General features: G+C 45.8%; 2 protein-coding genes across 6 annotated transcripts; one reads left to right on the top strand and one right to left on the bottom strand.

Annotated features, from left to right (window-relative positions):
- Window positions 1-169: 169 nt before the first annotated feature.
- On the top strand, window positions 170-2,181 carry LOC139421391 (telomerase RNA component interacting RNase-like). Its single transcript, XM_071172248.1, has 3 exons — window positions 170-994; window positions 1,348-1,425; window positions 1,530-2,181. The coding sequence occupies exons 1-3, from the start codon at window positions 725-727 to the stop codon at window positions 1,632-1,634; spliced, it is 453 nt and encodes a 150-aa protein (XP_071028349.1). The 5' UTR covers window positions 170-724; the 3' UTR covers window positions 1,635-2,181.
- Window positions 2,182-2,398: 217 nt separating this feature from the next.
- LOC139421390 (ubinuclein-2-like) lies at window positions 2,399-17,490 on the bottom strand. Of its 5 annotated transcripts, none has more exons than XM_071172242.1 (17): window positions 16,878-17,490; window positions 16,375-16,506; window positions 16,146-16,253; window positions 15,349-15,459; window positions 15,134-15,240; window positions 14,491-14,956; window positions 13,820-13,890; window positions 13,579-13,708; window positions 13,301-13,407; window positions 13,062-13,172; window positions 7,327-7,470; window positions 6,997-7,047; window positions 6,844-6,886; window positions 5,590-6,717; window positions 4,940-5,144; window positions 3,194-3,262; window positions 2,399-2,996 (listed from the first exon to the last, which is right to left on the bottom strand). In XM_071172242.1, the coding sequence occupies exons 1-17, from the start codon at window positions 17,187-17,189 to the stop codon at window positions 2,929-2,931; spliced, it is 3,363 nt and encodes a 1,120-aa protein (XP_071028343.1). In that variant the 5' UTR covers window positions 17,190-17,490; the 3' UTR covers window positions 2,399-2,928. The 5 variants fall into 5 exon arrangements, with proteins under 5 accessions (XP_071028343.1, XP_071028348.1, XP_071028344.1 ...); XM_071172247.1 differs by lacking the exon at window positions 16,878-17,490 and adding an exon at window positions 16,723-16,854 and having other exon boundaries at window positions 2,776-2,996; XM_071172243.1 differs by having other exon boundaries at window positions 2,787-2,975; window positions 16,878-17,383.
- Between the last annotated feature and the right edge of the window lie 297 nt (window positions 17,491-17,787).

Genomic DNA, 17,787 nt, shown 5'->3' with positions numbered 1-17,787 from the left:
GGCAATTTTTCTTCCATTTTCCCTCCCCTTTTTATTTCAAGAAGTGTATTGAATTCACACTCCAGAACAGTAAACTGACACCGCCCACACAGTAGGTGGCGGCATGCACCTCTAACGAATGTTTGCGGACCGCCATAATACCATAGAATATTGACGTGCTGACGTAAATGATAAGGCGAAATTCAACATGGCCGATAACATGTGAAAGAAAACCACATCTGGACAAATGTAGCCAATATATCAGTAATATACTTAGCTTTGAGAGTCGTTTGAAAACAAATATTATATATATATCTAATGTGGTTGATTTGTGTTTTGCACTAGTTTAGCTACTCATGACAATTGTTTGGTCATTAGCTAGTTGACATTTTTCGAATAGCTAGCTAGATACAACGCTAACGTTAGCTAGCCACCAACAACAAGCCTGCGTTTTTCTTTTTGCCGTGAGGACCTGTGCTAGCTCGCTGGGAGACGGACAAGTGTGGCTCCGATTAATTTATGGATTTCCAGGTGTTTAATTAGACGGCTTCGTATGCTAGCTACTTTGCCTCGAAATTTGTTGTTTTGTTTGGGGTTCGGGTGGAGTCTCTGTCACCGATAGCATTTTTTTTGTCAAGTAGCTAGCCGGCTTTAGTTTACGTTAACACAGAACGACCAGAGAGCACACCACTAGTTGCAGAAAGGCCTAAAGGAACTGAGCCCTTCTACATAAAAAAAAGCTAACATGGATCCGAAGCGTGGGTACAGCAGAAGACATCAAAACAGCAGCGATTCGAGCAGTAACAGCCCGGGGTCGCCAGCCAGTCCTGCACCGGGAGTCAGCAAAGCAGCGGCGGCCAATTCATTTGCTAATGATGGAAGCTTTATGGAGATGTTCAAGAAAAAAATGGAGGAAGAAAAAATGAAAAAAGAAATGGACCAAGGATGCGGTGATAAAAGTACTGCTGACGGACAGTCGACACAGGAAAAGAAGACTCCAAGTGTGACCAGCTTTGTAAGGGGTTTGGCTGTTGTTAGCTATAGATTGTAGCCAATGGCAATGTCTCAATTAACAAATTAAACATTTTTTTTATCCACCACACCCAGCTCACGTTAGTGTATAGTTACATCACCATAGAGGGATACATTCACACGTGAAGAGGTGCACTGCAATGTCACCAACAAGTAACCTGAGATCCACATCAGGTCTAGACATTGGAAAGCATTCATTAGCTACTCGACTAAAGGAATGTTTTCGGTGATAACATAGGCTTTTTCTTTGTTCTCTCGTCTTGTGTAGTCTCCATCATTGGCAGTCCACCTGCAAGGGCTCGTATAACGGTTTCAGTCTTCTATCCCCTAACCCAGGTGGGGAAGCGCAGAGGTGGCTCTAAATTAGCCCTCAAGACTGGCATGGTTGCGAAGAAACAGAAAGTGGACCCTGAGGTTCAATAAATATTTTTTTCCTGATTGTTTTTGTCATGACATTGTCTTCATGAAATACCACTTGCCTTCTAAACCATTGTGTAATTATTTATTCTGTTTTCCAGATGGAGGGCAAGGGGGATGCCTGGACAAAATACATGGCAGAGGTGAAAAAGTATAAAGCACACCAGTGTGGCGATGATGACAAAACCAGGCCTCTGGTCAAATAGACTCTGGAGGACCTTTTAGAAAGAAACCAACAGTGATTGGGACAGCCATCAAACCTTCTGCATACTGCCAGACTCTTTACAGCTGTAGAAGCGATCACCTATTTTAATGTTTAATCTTGTTTTTCCTGTTTTCTTTTTGGGTTTAAATGAATGTTAGCTTGTGTGCTGTATGGGGCAATAGCATTTTGATGTGGAGTTAAAGGCTTTTGGGATTGTATTGGAGTACATTACTGGTCCTGCTTGATTATTTAAGGGTTATACTGTCAGGATTGTAGCTCCTGGAATAAGTTGAGTAATTTTGAGTTGGAGATGGCATTTGTCAGCTGAAGTTGAAATTATAAGCACCGCCCATTGACCTGTGTGTTGTGCCTTGGGTGTGTTGGCTTTGTCTGGACCCAGAACCCTAAAGAACCTCTGGTGGAGGCACAGAAAGTTGTGCAGCCTTGTGTTGATTAATTTGACCTTTTGGGCTGCTTTGGATAAGCAACCGTCAGGTAGTGTCTCCGGTTAGATTGTTACCCGTCAAATAAACATTTGATTAATCAGACTCCAGGTAGCATGGTAAAGTGTTTCTTTGCAATGCTGACCATTTGTGGATTTTAAGAGCTGATAGAGACTAACTTTTCACTATGTGGATGTTATTGGCTTGTTTTCCATTTTTACAAGTTATGGAGTGTAGCACTTCATGAAAGCGAGTGAAGGCACAAGACATGAGGGAACAGAATTACCCATGCTGATGACCATAGAAAGTCACCAATATACAATTTTGTTATAATCCTGCATAGATCATGGCTTGTTTTATTGAATTTGGTGGAGTTATGTACAGCAAAAAAATACACCTCCGGTCCCTAAACAAATTCAACAACGTTCGCATTTCTTACAGGTCTAGATAATTACATTGAGAAAAAAAAGCACCAAATAGACACACTAACCCAGGTATCAGAGAGGGAGGGTTGCACACCGACGCTAAAGAATAGTGCATACACACCAACAAGTAGACCTCTTATTCATTCTCCCTCCCTGACCACAGTGATAAAGGTCTGTTCTGTAAACATTGACAAAAACAAAAACTTGTCATTAAGCCTTAAAATGTACAATATTTAAACAATTATCAAATTGCTGTTTAAAAAATAAGTAACAGCCGGAAGATTATCGAGAGGGTCCAATTCCCCATTTCAACCCCATCCTGTGTTTGGGTAGTTTCTGTTAGTCATTCAAAGTCGTCCTAGTTCCTGATTTGTCCTGATAGCTGTCATATCATAGTGGATGTCCTCAGTGTTCCAAACAGGCGTGGTCAAAGAGACTTCCTCTTCACATCCCCTCCTTGGGTTTGATTGACATCTGGACAGGAAGAGTAGAGTTCTTGAAATATTGATAGGAAACAAAAACATATTTAAACATAACACAAATGACAACCACCGACATGACGAAAGCGACAGGCATGCACAGAGACTACGGAGGGACAGACAGAGAAGATGTCCCCAAGAAGGGAAAAAAAGACCTGAAGTGACAGTGGGCTGAGAGGAAAGAGCGGGGTCACAGGGAAGGGCAGATTTTACCTGAGAAAGCGAGCTGTAAGTGAGGAGGCAGAGCAACCTGAGACCCTGACTGGAGACTCTTTAACAGATCTGAGGAGAGATGGGAGGGAGGAGGAGATGACACAGGAGAGTGTAGGTCAAGGGCATGGTGAGATAGGAAAGGCAGTGTAGACGAAACAAGAATGGGAAGCAAGACAGAAGAAACAGGTTGAAAGGAAAAGAGATGAGCCAGGTCAAATAGTAAATAGATGTAAGATCACAGGAGATTAATGGAAGAATAACATTTAAAAGAAGAGGCACAGAGGGATAAGGGGAGGAATGAACCAAAGAAACAATATGGGAGAATGTCAGACAATGGAGAAAAACATTGCAGGCTTCCAGACACAGCATGGGGATTTAACACAATGGTCCAACAACATAAAATACACGAAAACAAACTATACACATACCCAGACATCAACATACTAAAGCAACCCCATCTCGATCAGCTGTTCTACATTCAACTTTTGCTACGTTACAGCCTTATTCTAAAATTGATTAAATCACTCCCCTCCCCATCAATCTACACACAATAACTTATGATAAAGCAAATAAAGGGTTTTTGGAAATGTTTGCAAAAAGAACTGAAACTTCACATTTAAATAAGTATTCAGACCCGTTACTCAGTATTATGTTGAAGCACCTTTGCCAGCAATTACAGCTTCGAGTCTTCTTGGGTACGACGCTACAATCAGAGGTCCTGAGCGCTCTGGAGTAGGTTTTCATTAAGGCTCTGTACTTTGCACCGTTCATCTTTCCCTTGATCCTGACTAGTATCCCAGTCCCTGCCGCTGAAAAACATCCCCACAGCATGATGCTGCCAAGACCATGATTCCCCATATGGATGCTATTGGCCAGGTGATGAGTGGTGCCTGGTTTCTCCAGATGTGACACTTGACATTCAGGCCAAAGAGTTCTTTAGGTGCCTTTTGGCAAAATCCAAGTGGGCTGTCGTGCCTTTTACTGAGGAGTGGCTTCTGTCTGGGCACTCTACCATAAAGGCCTGATTGGTAGAGTGCTGCAGAGATGGTTATCCTTCTGGAAGGTTCTCCCATCTCCACAAAGCAACTCTGGAGCTCTGTCAGAGTGACCATCGGGTTCTTGGTCACCTCCCTGACTAAGGCCCTTCTCCCCTGATTGCTCAATTCTCCCCCGACTGCTCAACAGCTATCAGCTCTAGGAAGAGTCTTGGTAGTTCCAAACTTCTTACATTTAACAATGATGGAGGCCACTGTGTTCTTGGGGACATTCAATGCTGCAGACATTTTTGGTAGCCTTCCCCAGATCTGTGCCTCAAAACAATCTACGGACGATTCCTTCGACCTCATGGCTTGGTTTTGGCTCTGACATGCACTATCAACTGTGGGACCTTATATAGACAGGTTGGTGCCTTTCCAAATCATGTCCAATCAATTGAATTTACCACAAGTGGGCTCCAATCAAGTTGCAGAAACATCTCAAAGATGATCAATGCAAACAGGATGCACCTGAGATCAATTTCCAGTCTTATAGCAAAGGTTCTGAACACTTATGTAAATAAGTGAGTTTTTAAAATGTTTAATACATTTGCAAACATTTCTAAAAACCTGTTTTCATTATGGGGTATTGTGTGTAGATTAAGACTGTAATTTAACAAAATGTGGAAAAAGTGAAGGGGTCTGATTACTTTCCGAAAGCACTGTACATTTGAGTTTTTTCATGTTTCTGTGGACTGGCTGTGTCACTCACTCTGGGTCAGGGAGAATGCTGAGCTGTTGCTGGTTGAGGAGCCGCTGGCCCCGGTGCTGGAGCCAGCTGTGCCCCCTAATGGGGGCAGGTTTAAGAGTGAAGGAAACTGGAAGGGCAGGGACACAGGAACCAGCCCCCCCAACATCCCAAAGCCCAGTGGGAGAGACGGAGCAGAGCCAAGAAGACTGCTGCTGGCTGAGGACACCTGGAGAACAAAGGCATATAATTAAGCAATAAGGCCCGAAGGGGTGTGGTATATGGCCAAAAATCCACAGCTAAGGGCTGTTCTTATGCACGACGCACTGCGGAGTGCCTGGATAAAGCCCTTAGCCGTGGTATATTGGCAATATACCATAACCCCCTAAGGTGCCTTTATTGCTATTATAAACTGGTTACCAACGTAATTAGAGCAGTAAAAATAAATGTTTTGTCATTCTAGTGGTATACGGTCTGATACACCACGGCTTTCAGCATTCAGGGCTCGAACCACCCAATTTTTAATTAGAAATATAGACCCAGACCAACAGACAACATATACAAACAGAGATAAAATACATCAATATACAGACAACAGTAGACAAACTCATTTTGAACATTTGCTGCATCATGACCTTGTCCCACCCAGCTACCATCTCTTATTTCTCACTTACCTGTGGCAACTGAGAAGAGACAGACTGTGTGGATACAGATTTAATAGGCTTAGCCCCCTGAATGGTTCCACCTGCCGGCCTTTGTCGCTGATTGGCCGAGGTTGTGGTAGGGGAGGGACTGGATCCCGAATGCTTGCTGATGGATGAGGTGTTGGTAAGGCTGGTGTTGGTGCTGCTGCTGATGATCTGAGAGGGGGTCTTCTGCCCTCCTGGAGGGGTGTAGCTGCCCTGGACAAGTTTGGCTGGCCCTCCCGGAGCACCTGAGAATGGTGGGCGGAACCCTGCTGGGCTTTTGGAGGAGTACTGGTGCATACTGGAAGCTGCCTGAGGCCTGGGATTGGTGGAGGGTGAGAAGGTGGTGGGCGTTAAGGGGTTGGGGAGGCGAGGGGTGAGTTTGATGATGGGCGAGGTGCTGCTATGGGAGGACTTGGTGAGAGTGGCCTGCATGGGGGTGATGAAGTTGGACTGCTGCTGAGCTTGGGCTCCTAAGAGAGAGTGGGAGAAGGAGGGAGAAGGGGAGGAGAGGGGGGTGTCACCACTGTTGGCTTTAGTATTATTGCTGCCAAAGCCCTTCTGATTGGGGGGCGGCCGCGGCTTAAGCTGGGAGTGAGAGCCGGGAGCATTGGCTTTACTCAGTCCAGTCCCAGCAAGCCTCTGAGTGCTCTGCAATGATTGTCTGTGAGCCTGAGCCAGAGCACCTCCACCCTTCATCGACCCCAACCCCTCGCTCCTTGCTGAGGACAGAGAAGGGGAGACGGTGGGAGGCCGAGAGAGAGAGGAGGGGGAGGAGGAGGTAGAGACGAAGAGAGGTGTGTTGGAGCTGGGTGTGTTGATGGTGCTCTTCTTGTGCTTCTGGAGGAGAGGTGAGGCATGGAGGGAGGACGGGGCAGTCTTGGGCCTATCAGGGGAGGGGGGACTGTCCCCTTGGACCAGGCCCTTGGCTGCATTGCTGAGGAGGGCCAGGGCCTGGGAGATGGAGTCCAGGGCGGGGGCGGTCAGCTCTTCATCCAGGGAGTCAAGCAGACAGATGGTCTCAGCGGTGGACTGGGAGGGCCGGCAGGCCACTGGGGCTGCAGGGGAGGGGGTCGCACCAACTGAGGGGGTGGATCTCTGGACCCAACTACCCTCCTGGGTCACCAAACAACATAGGGGATAGAAAGGGCAAACAATTAGTGTGATCTAAAAATATTCAAACAACAAATGGTATTGAAATGACAAGCATGCAAGCAATGCATCAGACTGCAAAACACTAACTTTGGGTTTAGACTTGGGAGTAGGAACCATCTTTTTCTTGGCTCTGGATAACAGTGAAGGAAAAAGAGTGCATAATGAAGAACACCAGTGTTAACCTTCACTTTAATATAGTGATTTTTAAAATAAGCAGAGTATATCAATGTAAGGACTCACGGATTGCCAGTGAGGTGACAATGAACCATGAGGCTCTCTTTGAATAGCATCCTGAGGAGAGGAGAGTGGAGAATTTTTTTTTAAACCTTTATTTAACTAGGCAAGTCAGTCAAATTCTTATTTACAATGACGGCCTACCAGGGAACAGTGGGTTAACTGTCTTGTTCGGGGATTTTTACCTTGTCAGCTCATGGATTTGATCCAGCAACCTTTTGGTTACTGGCCCAAAGCTATAACCACTAGGCTACCTACCGCCCCATGTGGTGTGGTGAAATGCAAACTAGGTTAAATGGCCAAATTGTATTATTTTATGCAAACACACATACTGACCTGCCCTGCATCCAGCCCTTGGGCCACAGTGGTTTCACCTCAGTCTCCATGAAGGCCTTGAGATAGTCCTCTGGAGACTGGGAGCTCTGGCCCTCCAGCTCATAGCAGCCCAGCTTCACCCTCACCAAGTTACACAGCAACATCCTACAGACCAACACACGTTCCACCAACTATGCATTACAATTTCAGCTCCACTGTTGGCAAATTATCTTTTTGGACAACTCTTCTTACTGACTCGAGAGTCATGATTCGCTTTTCTGAGTGACACGTTCATTTTAGTCATTCATTTGACTTGCTGCATTTAATTCTACAGCAGGATTAATACACACTCCTTCTGTCACTCCGGAGATGTGCTCCGACCAACAACTGTTCGTCATGAGTGCAGGTAAAATAGATTATGCTGCAGGCAGCTTAGAAAAGAAAAAAGACATGTTTAGAACTAATAAATTATTGCATGGTGCAAGAATGAATGCTATGATGGACACAGCTTTGTAGAACCAAAAGATACGTGGCTTCTGTTCAACAAACTCAAATCGTTGTGAACTGCGAACGATATTGTGCTTATCACCCTCACGCCACTCAAGCAATGCATTCCGCCAAGAGTTGTTCATAACGCGTTTGCATTTACAAAATAGCCTCCAATACTCTACTCAGCAAATTGGATGCAGTCTATCACAGTGCCATCTGTTTTGTCACCAAAGCCCCATATACTACCCACCACTGCGACCTGTATGCTCTCCTTGGCTGGCCCTCGCTACATATTTGTCGCCAAACCCACTGGCTCCAGGTCATCTATAAGTCTTTGCTAGGTAAAGCCCCGCCTTATCTCAGCTCACTGGTCACCATAGCAGCACTCATCGGTAGCACGTGCTCCAGCAGGTATATTTCACTGGTCACCCCCAAGGCCAATTCCTACTTTGGCCGTCTTTCCTTACAGTTCTCTGCTGCCAATGACTGTAACGAACTGCAAATATCACTGAAGCTGGAGACTCATATCTCCCTCACTAGCTTTAAGCACCAGCTGCCAGAGCAGCTCACAGATCACTGCACATAGCCCATCTGTAATTAGCCCATCCCCCATAATGTTATTTATTAGATCTATTTTGCTCCTTTCCAGTATCTCTACTTGCACATTCATCTTATGCACATCTATCAGTGTTTAATTGCTAAATTGTAATTATTTCGCCACTATGGCCTAGTGGCCACTATGCCTTCCTCCTGGCTACTCCAACCTCGGCCAACAGCTCCGCCCCCCCCGCAGCTACTCGCCCAAGCCTCCCCAGCTTCTCCTTTACCCAAATCCAGATAGCAGATGTTCTGAAAGAGCTGCAAAACCTGGACCCGTACAAATTAGCTGGTCTTGACAATCTGGACCCTCTATTTCTGAAACTATCCGCCACCATTGTCGCAACCCCTATTACCAGCCTGTTCAACCTCTCTTTCATATCGTCTGAGATCCCCAAGGATTTGAAAGCTGCCGCAGTCATCCCCCTCTTCAAAGGGGGAAACACTCTATACCCAAACTGTTACAGACCTATATCCATCCTGCCCTGCCTATCTAAGGTCTTCGAAAGCCTAGTCAACAAACAGATCACTGACCATCTCGAATCCCACCGTACCTTCTCCGCTGTGCAATCTGGTTTCCGAGCCGGTCACGGGTGCACCGAGCCGGTCACGGGTACTAAACGATATCATAACCGCCATCGATAAGACAGTACTGTGCAGCCGTCTTCATTGACCTGGCCAAGACTTTCGACTCTGTCAATCACCATATTCTTATCGGCAGACTCAGTAGCCTCGGTTTTTCTAATGACTGCCTTGCCTGGTTCACCAACTACTTTGCAAACAGAGTTCAGTGTGTCAAATCGGAGGGCATGTTGTCCGGTCCTCTATGGGGGTGCCACAGGGTTCAATTCTCGGGCCGACTCTTTTCTCTGTATATATCAATGATGTTGCTCTTGCTGCGGGCGATTCCCTGATCCACCTCTACGCAGACGACACCATTCTGTATACTTCTGGCCCTTCCTTGGACACTGTGCTATCTAACCTCCAAACAAGCTTCAATGCCATACAACACTCCTTCCATGGCCTCCAACTGCTCGTATGAGATGAATAATGTAGGGTAAGTAACATTTATATAAGGTAGCTAAAGTGGCTAGTAAAATTCCCATTATTAAAATGCATGCAGTGTGTTGGCAGCAGCCACTCAGTGTTAGTGGTGGCTGTTTCAGCTGATGGCCTACACCCGCACACCCGACTAGCTGGATGATCACCACTCGGGTGGTTGATGTCCTTGATGATCTTTATGGCCTTCCTGTGACATCGGGTGGTGTAGGTGTCCTGGAGGGCAGGTAGTTTGCCCCCGGTGATGCGTTGTGCAGACCTCACTACCCTCTGGAGAGCCTTACGGTTGAGGGCGGTGCAGTTGCCATACCAGGCAGTGATACAGCCCGCCAGGATGCTCTCGATTGTGCATCAGCCTCCTGAGGTTGAAGAGGCGCTGCTGGGCCTTCTTCACGATGCTGTCTGTGTGAGTGGACCAATTCAGTTTGTCTGTGATGTGTATGCCGAGGAACTTAAAACTTGCTACCCTCTCCACTACCTGAAGTCCACAATCATCTCCTTAGTTTTGTTGACGTTGAGTGTGAGACACCACACTCCGAGGGTGTCGTTGTTGGTAATCAAGCTGTTGTGTAGACGCAGTCGTGGGTGAACAGGGAGTACAGGAGAGGGCTCAGAACGCAACCTTGTGGGGCCCCAGTGTTGAGGTACCCTCACCACCTGGGGGCGGCCCGTCAGGAAGTCCAGTACGGGGTCGAGACCCAGGGTCTCGAGCTTGATGACGAGCCTATGGTACGAGCTGTAGTCGATGAACAGCATTCTCACATAGGTATTCCTCTTGTCCAGATGGGTTAGGGCAGTGTGCAGTGTGGTTGAGATTGCATCGTCTGTGGACCTATTTGGGCGGTAAGCAAATTGGAGTGGGTCTAGGGTGTCAGGTAGGGTGGAGGTGATATGGTCCTTGACTAGTCTCTCAAAGCACTTCATGATGACGGATGTGAGTGCTACGGGGCGGTAGTCATTTAGCTCAGTTACCTTAGCTTTCTTGGGAACAGGAACAATGGTGGCCCTCTTGAAGCATGTGGGAACAGCAGACTGGTATAGGGATTGATTGAATACTTGCGAGGGTTAACACGTTTAAATGTCTTACTCACCTCGGCTGCAGTGAAGGAGAGACCGCATGTTTTCGTTGCAGGCCGTGTCAGTGGCACTGTATTGTCCTCAAAGCGGGCAAAAAAGTTATTTAGTCTGCCTGGGAGCAAGACATCCTGGTCCGTAGTCCGTGATTGACTGTAGACCCTCACTTTGTCTCTGTAACATCTCCAACGAAACATCTCCCAGTCCACGTGATGGAAGCAGTCTTGGAGTGTGGAGTCAGCTTGGTCGGACCAGCGTTGGACAGACCTCAGCGTGGGAGCCTCTTGTTTTAGTTTCTGTCTGTAGGCAGGGATCAACAAAATGGAGTCGTGGTCAGCTTTTCCGAAAGGGGGGCGGGGCAGGGCCTTATATGCGTCGCGGAAGTTAGAGTAACAATGGTCCAAGGTCTTTCCTCCCCTGGTTGCGCTAAAATCCCCAGCTACAATGAATGCAGCCTCCGGATAAATTGTTTCCAGTTTGCAGAGAGTTAAATAAATCAGAGCCATCAAATTCTCTTGGTAGATAATGCGGTCTACATTTGATTGTGAGGAATTCTAAATCAGGTGAACTGAGTTCCTGTATGTTTCTTTCATCGCACCATGTCACGTTAGTCATAAGGCATACGCCCCCGCCCCTCTTTTTACCAGAAAGAGCGATGCGTGGAGAAACCACCGCTTCGGATTGCGTCTCTCCAGTAAGCCACGTTTCCGTGAAGCAAAGAACGTTACAGTCTCTGATTGGAATGCTACCCTTGCTCGGATTTCTATCAAGAGACTCCTACACCGCCTCGTTTCCCTCTCTTTCGGACAAAGCCTGAAACCCTAAAAAAACAAAAAACTGCATAGTTTCTAGGAACGCGAAGCGAGGCGGCCATCTCTGTCGGCGCCGGAAGTGAGTGATGGCGCCGGATGGCGCCGGAAGTGAGTGACCACCCTGGATGGTTCCGACCTAGAATATGTGGACATCTATAAGTACCTAGGTGTCTGGCTAGACTGTAAACTCTCCTTACAGACTCATATCAAACATCTCCAATCTAAAATCAAATCTAGAGTCGGCTTTCTATTCCACAACAAAGCCTCCTTCACTCACGCCGCCAAACTTACCCTAGTAAAACTGACTATCCTACCGATCCTCGACGATGTCATCTACAAAATAGCTTCCAATACTCTACTCAGCAAACTAGATGCAGTTTATCACAGTGCCATCCGTTTTGTTACTAAAGCACCTTATACCACCCACCACTGCGACCTGTATGCTCTAGTCGGCTGGCCCTCGCTACATATTCGTCGCCAGGCCCACTGGCTCCAGGTCATCTACAAGTCCATGCTAGGTAAAGCTCCGCCTTATCTCAGTTCACTGGTCATGATGACAACACCCACCCGTAGCACGCGCTCCAGCAGGTGTATCTCACTGATCATCCCTAAAGCCAACACCTCATTTGGCCACCTTTCTCCTTCCAGTTCTCCGCTGCCTGTGACTGGAACGAATTGCAAAAATCGCTGAAGTTGGAGACTTTTATCTCCCTCACCAACTTTAAACATCTGCTATCTGACCAGCTAACCGATCGCTGCAGCTGTACATAGTCCATCGGTAAATAGCCCACCCAATTTACCTACCTCATCCCCATACTGTTTTTATTTATTTACTTTTCTGCTCTTTTGCACACCAGTATCTCTACCTGCCCATGACCATCTGATCATTTATAACTCCAGTGTTAATCTGCAAAATTGTAATTATTCTCCTACCTCCTCATGCCTTTTGCACACAATGTATATAGACTCCTTTTTTTCTACTGTGTTATTCCATGTGTAACTCTGTGTTGTTGTCTGTTCACACTGCTATGCTTTATCTTAGCCAGGTCGCAGTTGTAAATGAGAACTTGTTCTCAACTAGCCTACCTGGTTAAATAATGGTGAAATATTTTTGTATTTTTTAAATCCTACCTCATTTGCACACACTGAATATAGACTTTTTCTATTGTATTATTGACTGCAAGTTTGTTTATTCCATGTGTAACTCTGTGTTGTTGTTTGTGTCGCGCTGCTTTGCTTTATCTTGGCCAGGTCGCAGTTGTAAATGAGAACTTGTTCTCAACTTGCCTACCTGGTTAAATAAAGATGAATTTTAAAAAAAATAATCTAGTCCGGTTGCAACTAGACTTTGTTTCAAATGTACCAAGAAAAAATCGTATTTGTATACCTACCAAATCAACAAATATACATTGTTTAAAGCACCATTTTACAAGTCTGTCACAAACGACATCTCCAATAAGCCCCTTATGGTGAACGACCTATGAACGAGAGGCTTGTAGAATTATGACTATTTCTAGTTTTTAGTTATCGTTCGCTGGGGTCCTGCATGCTCTGGGCATTACTGACTCAAATGAGCAAAATTAGTCGAAAGATTAATTCATTTGACTGAATGAGTCGAAAAGATCGGAGTCTCTCTAAAAGGAGTCAAACGTCCCATCACTACACTAAACCAAAACCCCTATATAACATAATTGTATGACGTTAAATTCACAAATGAGAGCTCACCTGAGCTTCTCATCCCAGACAAACTTCTTGCGAGGTCCCATCACTCTCTTCCCAGGCTTCTCCTCATCCTCCTCTTCTGACCCGTTCTTTTCCCCCTCTTCTGACTGCTGCCTGTAAATACACAACCCAGCGATAATATTGACGAGGAGTGGAAAAATAGACAGCAAGGGACAAAGGGGGAGGTATGAGAGGAAATAAGAGGTGAACAGAATGCAGGAGAAGAAAGGAGAAGGCCTTACTTGGCCACTTTGGCAATGCAGTCCATATTGTATCTGGCAATCTGCTCTGGCATCACGCTGCACACAGCTAGCTTCAGCTTCAGTAGCGGAGCACGCAGACGGTCATCCTGGATGACAAAAGATGGAAAAGGTTACAATCACAAACACCAGATGACACTGACGCCACACACTCCGTTAACAAACAATCTACAATTAGATAGAAGAGAATAACAGGCATATTATGTGCACACACAAACATAAACATAAAATGTCAAACATGTTAGTGCATACACACACACCTGGATATTGAGGCTGAGTTTCTTTAGGCGTTTGAGCAGAGCCTCCTTGTTGCAGGGCACAAAGGCCTCGAGATGGGAGTAGACTGAAGAGCGCACTGCTGCCGGCTGCTCCTGGACCTGCAACTCAATACTGACCAACACACAGAAGAAGAGGATTAGACATTGAGATAAACACTGACTAACACATGCAGAGAGATGGTCAGGGAAGGAAAGAGGGTTTGAGCTCAGAGCAGAGACTCACTCCAGTAGGATGTTGTTCATGTCCAGCGTGAAGAACTTTTTCCTGCCCTCTTGATCAAACTGATGAGAAGCCTGTTTGTTGGAGAATAATTCAACTTCAGAGATTCTCTAAAACAAAATATAGTATGCTCAAAAGGACACAAATGTAATGCAAATCAATCAATTGCCTGCCATTTCACTCCTCTAAGCCTCACCTTGTCCTCTAAGCCGTTATTTTTTACTTCCTTCATTACAGTACCTCTCGCTTGCTCTTGGCCTCCTCTCCTCCCTGCCTCCACTCCTCTACCTTTCTCTCCTCTTGCCCCTTCACCCTCACCGTTCTGTCAGAGAGAGTTGGCACTTGTTTTCCCCTCATCATCTCCCTCAAAGAACATCACTGCTCTCTTGTTGCCACAGCAACCTCTACTTCTCACTCCTACTTGTGCCCCTGAGAGAATGCATGTGTTACTCCGGTTTCTTTATGGAAGGAAATATCAGAATGGTGACAATCACTTTGTTTTTAAAGGGGGAAAAAATCAATGCATTCCATGTAATGTGCTTGACCGTTTTCTGCTCCAACGAACAGCGAGGGCCTTTAGACCCTACAAATCAAATAAAGAAACTGACTGAAGACCTAAAATATCTCTAAATATGAAATATAACTGGATTTGATTGAAGATGTCAGTCACTTACCACACGGAGGTCCTCAATACGCTTACTGAGAGGGGCAGGCAGTCCATTAGGCAGAGGAGGAGGGGGCAGGAGACCTCCTTGTGCCCCCTGGACCCTACCCTGGACCCTACCCGGAGCACCGTTCTCCCCCTGTGCAGGACTGGAGGGCTGAGGAGAGTCCAGCAGCCCAAAGTCTAGGTCGCCCATCATGTCCTGCAGCATGTCGTTGTTATTGGCTGAGCCCAGCAGTGACATCATGGCAGGGTCGTTAGCCAGATCGGCCATGCTGATGTTGCTGGGTTTAGGGTGTGCGTTGAGCAGGGCACTGTTGGCATTGTGCTGGCCACGGGGCAGGCCGGGGATCTTCTTGCGGTTCTCCTCCTTCTCCCGCGTGAAGCGGCGGAGCATGGCGGCCAGATTCAGAGAGTCCTTCATCAACTTCTTCCTTTTCTTCTTCTCTGGCCGGTGGACATTCAGGCCAGACACTCTGGAAGATAACATAGGACCGTTGAGTTGTTACACGGAGCTTGTTACAAGCCATAGACACATAGCATAACTATGAAGCACGGCTCAAGTCAAAGTCAGGCAATAAGTTCATACATCATATGAGCTTATACATCAGTTAACTTCAGAAGTGGCACAACAGATGTAGAACATTGCTCACCCTTGCTTTGGCATCCTGATCTTCCTGGGCTTTTTCTCATCCATGTTACTGCCATCTTGCTTTTTCATTCGCTTCTTTATCACACGCTCCTCACCATCTTTCAACTTCTACAGACAGGAGGAACAAAAACTGAGCTTGTCACATGATATAGAAATAGAGTTTAATAATGAATAACATTTGTTCATTTATTGAAAAGGTGTGTGTGTGTAACCCACCTTGAAGTCCTCTCCCTCTGACTCGGAGGCTGCTCTGAACTGCAGGGTGCCAGTGTTGATGTAGAACCCTCCCAGCTTAGTGTTGAGGGAGGCTGGCACCAGCTCATCATACTGAGGGGAAGAAAGTAGCTAAGGGATCATCAACAAGGGGCTATGTATTCTCTGGAAAATAATAAACAACATGGAAGGTGTGTTCGACTACACGCTAGTGGAACTAACCTTCCATGGAGTTGCATTATTTTCTGAGTTCATTTTCCCTTTTATACCATGGCTATAATTTAACACATTTACAGTTAGAAATTCATTCAACATCCACTGAAGTAGCTAGCAAGTTTTCTTGATATAGTAGCTACAGTAGTTGCCTTGGTAACCAAACAAACAGCTTGCTATTATAAAAATCAAATTCAACAATGCCAATACTGTTCTCAACTCAACTTTTGCTTTCAAATGCAGCTCAAACATAGAACATGTAAAAATGAACTGTAGCTATTGAATTCTACCGTGCTGATATGCCGTGCATTATAGGGATATAATGCACGCTCTAGAATGCCCTTCAAGCCAACCAGGAAATACTATTCAACAATGCCATGGCATAACCGGTTACAAACAGCAGAGAAACTAATAAGCAAGTATGGGAGAGAGGAATGCAATGTGCTAATGAAAAATTATCTATGATAGAGGGGCTAGGGGTAAAGTGCAAATATGTTAAAGCATATGTTGATGCTTGTTTACATGAGTCTTAAGTCTGTTCACAAAGGAAGGATTCTGCAGTATATGAGCAGACAGAGGGTACTTACAGCCTCAGAGTTATCAATGAATGGGTCAGTCTCATCATAGCCAAAACCAATGTCGATGAGATCCTGCACCCTGTCCTTCCGCTTCTTTTTCCCTGTATTGGCCTGTGACTAGAGGAAACAAACAACTACAGTTGACTAGGTGAAAATATACAACGCAAATGAAACTAATTCAATCTATTTGATCTGTGTGTAGACCTATTTGTTTCCCCCACAAAGTAAAGGGACCTACATATTTGCTCTCAAATTTCTTGGCGAGCGCCTCTACTTCTTTTCTCTCCTTCTCGTTGTCTGCAAAGGGGTCGTTGGGGTCCAGGGCTGGCGTCAGGTCTTTAGGAGGTCCTGGAGCAGGAGGCTTCTTCACCTTCAAGAGACAATCAGGCATGTCAGGAAATAAGAGTAGGTAAAATGGGTTCAACAGTGGATTCTTAGTAGCTTAAAATGTAATCTTAAAAGTTGTACCTCTAAAAGATGGGAACTAGATGTGTCATTACCATATTATATGATTTATATAACGGTAATAAACATTCATATAAACATTTTATGAATATTATAACCTACATGAAGTTGGCATGCTTACATCATATCTAAGAATACTGTAGCTACAGTTGGCCAACATCGCTCTTGTTGACAACAGCACCATAGCCTCGAGAGCTTACACTTCAAGCTGCCTACGCGTTCACCGGCCCAGCCTGCTGTTATCACTTGTAGCCTTGACTGATTTCACGTCTTTACCTGAGTAGATTGAACAAGTTCACTGTAGTTGAATTCAGCAGATCCCCGTTCGCTGGGTTCGGGCAAGGAGAGGTTCAAGCGCACTGTTACACGTTTTGTTTCCGCTGAATCCCCGTCACCGGCTTTCACGATACCGAATGGACTAGCACCAGTACCACCTCCTGGCCTGGTTGCTGCACTTCCACCCCCTCCATCTTCCCCCAAACTGATTTCGGCCTCATCTTCCCGGCGGCGTTTCTTTGAATCCGAAGGCGGTGCATTGTTGTTAAAGGAAGAGATTGTGACAAACGGTACTTTTCTCGGTTCGGCCATTTGATGCTGACCGTCACAGAGCCCTCCGTAGGAACACACAAGGGAGGACGAGACTTCACTGAACTAACGTTACTGTAGCTTGCTAAAATTGGGAATGTTCGACAACTAACGTTAGCTAGCTAGATGGTAAACTATGTCAGGTAATAAAATGCCTTAAACCACACAGTGGTATCTTCTGCACCTCCCAGGTTAGCTCCGGGACCTTTAAATCACGAGGAAGAGTAGTTTTAGTTGTTTCCATTAAATTGTTCGGTAGCTACCGCAAGGAGGCATCTGAAGTAGCCATCTTGACCATTATTATCATTATTCAGTGAGAGTAGTAACTGGGCGTGCGTACGAAAAGAAAGCGGAAACAGAACAGTTAGGGAGCAGTCTTTGACCAATCATAGGGCGAGGACGCCCTTCAAGAACCGCCCACTTTGCATACTAGCGCGAATATGCAGAATCGATTGTTCCCCGACTCTGGCACGCGGGATGTTTTGACGAGGTTCCTTTTGAACACTTCTCCCTGGACTGAACGCACTAACAAACACAGGACTACCCTTCATTAGAAAAATATGCATTGAAACCAACAAATTATCCTGTTTTATATTTCTGT

Source organism: Oncorhynchus clarkii, chromosome 12 (assembly GCF_045791955.1).
Source record: "Oncorhynchus clarkii lewisi isolate Uvic-CL-2024 chromosome 12, UVic_Ocla_1.0, whole genome shotgun sequence".
Lineage (NCBI taxonomy): Eukaryota > Metazoa > Chordata > Actinopteri > Salmoniformes > Salmonidae > Oncorhynchus > Oncorhynchus clarkii.
This window is presented reverse-complemented; position numbering and strand designations above follow the sequence as displayed.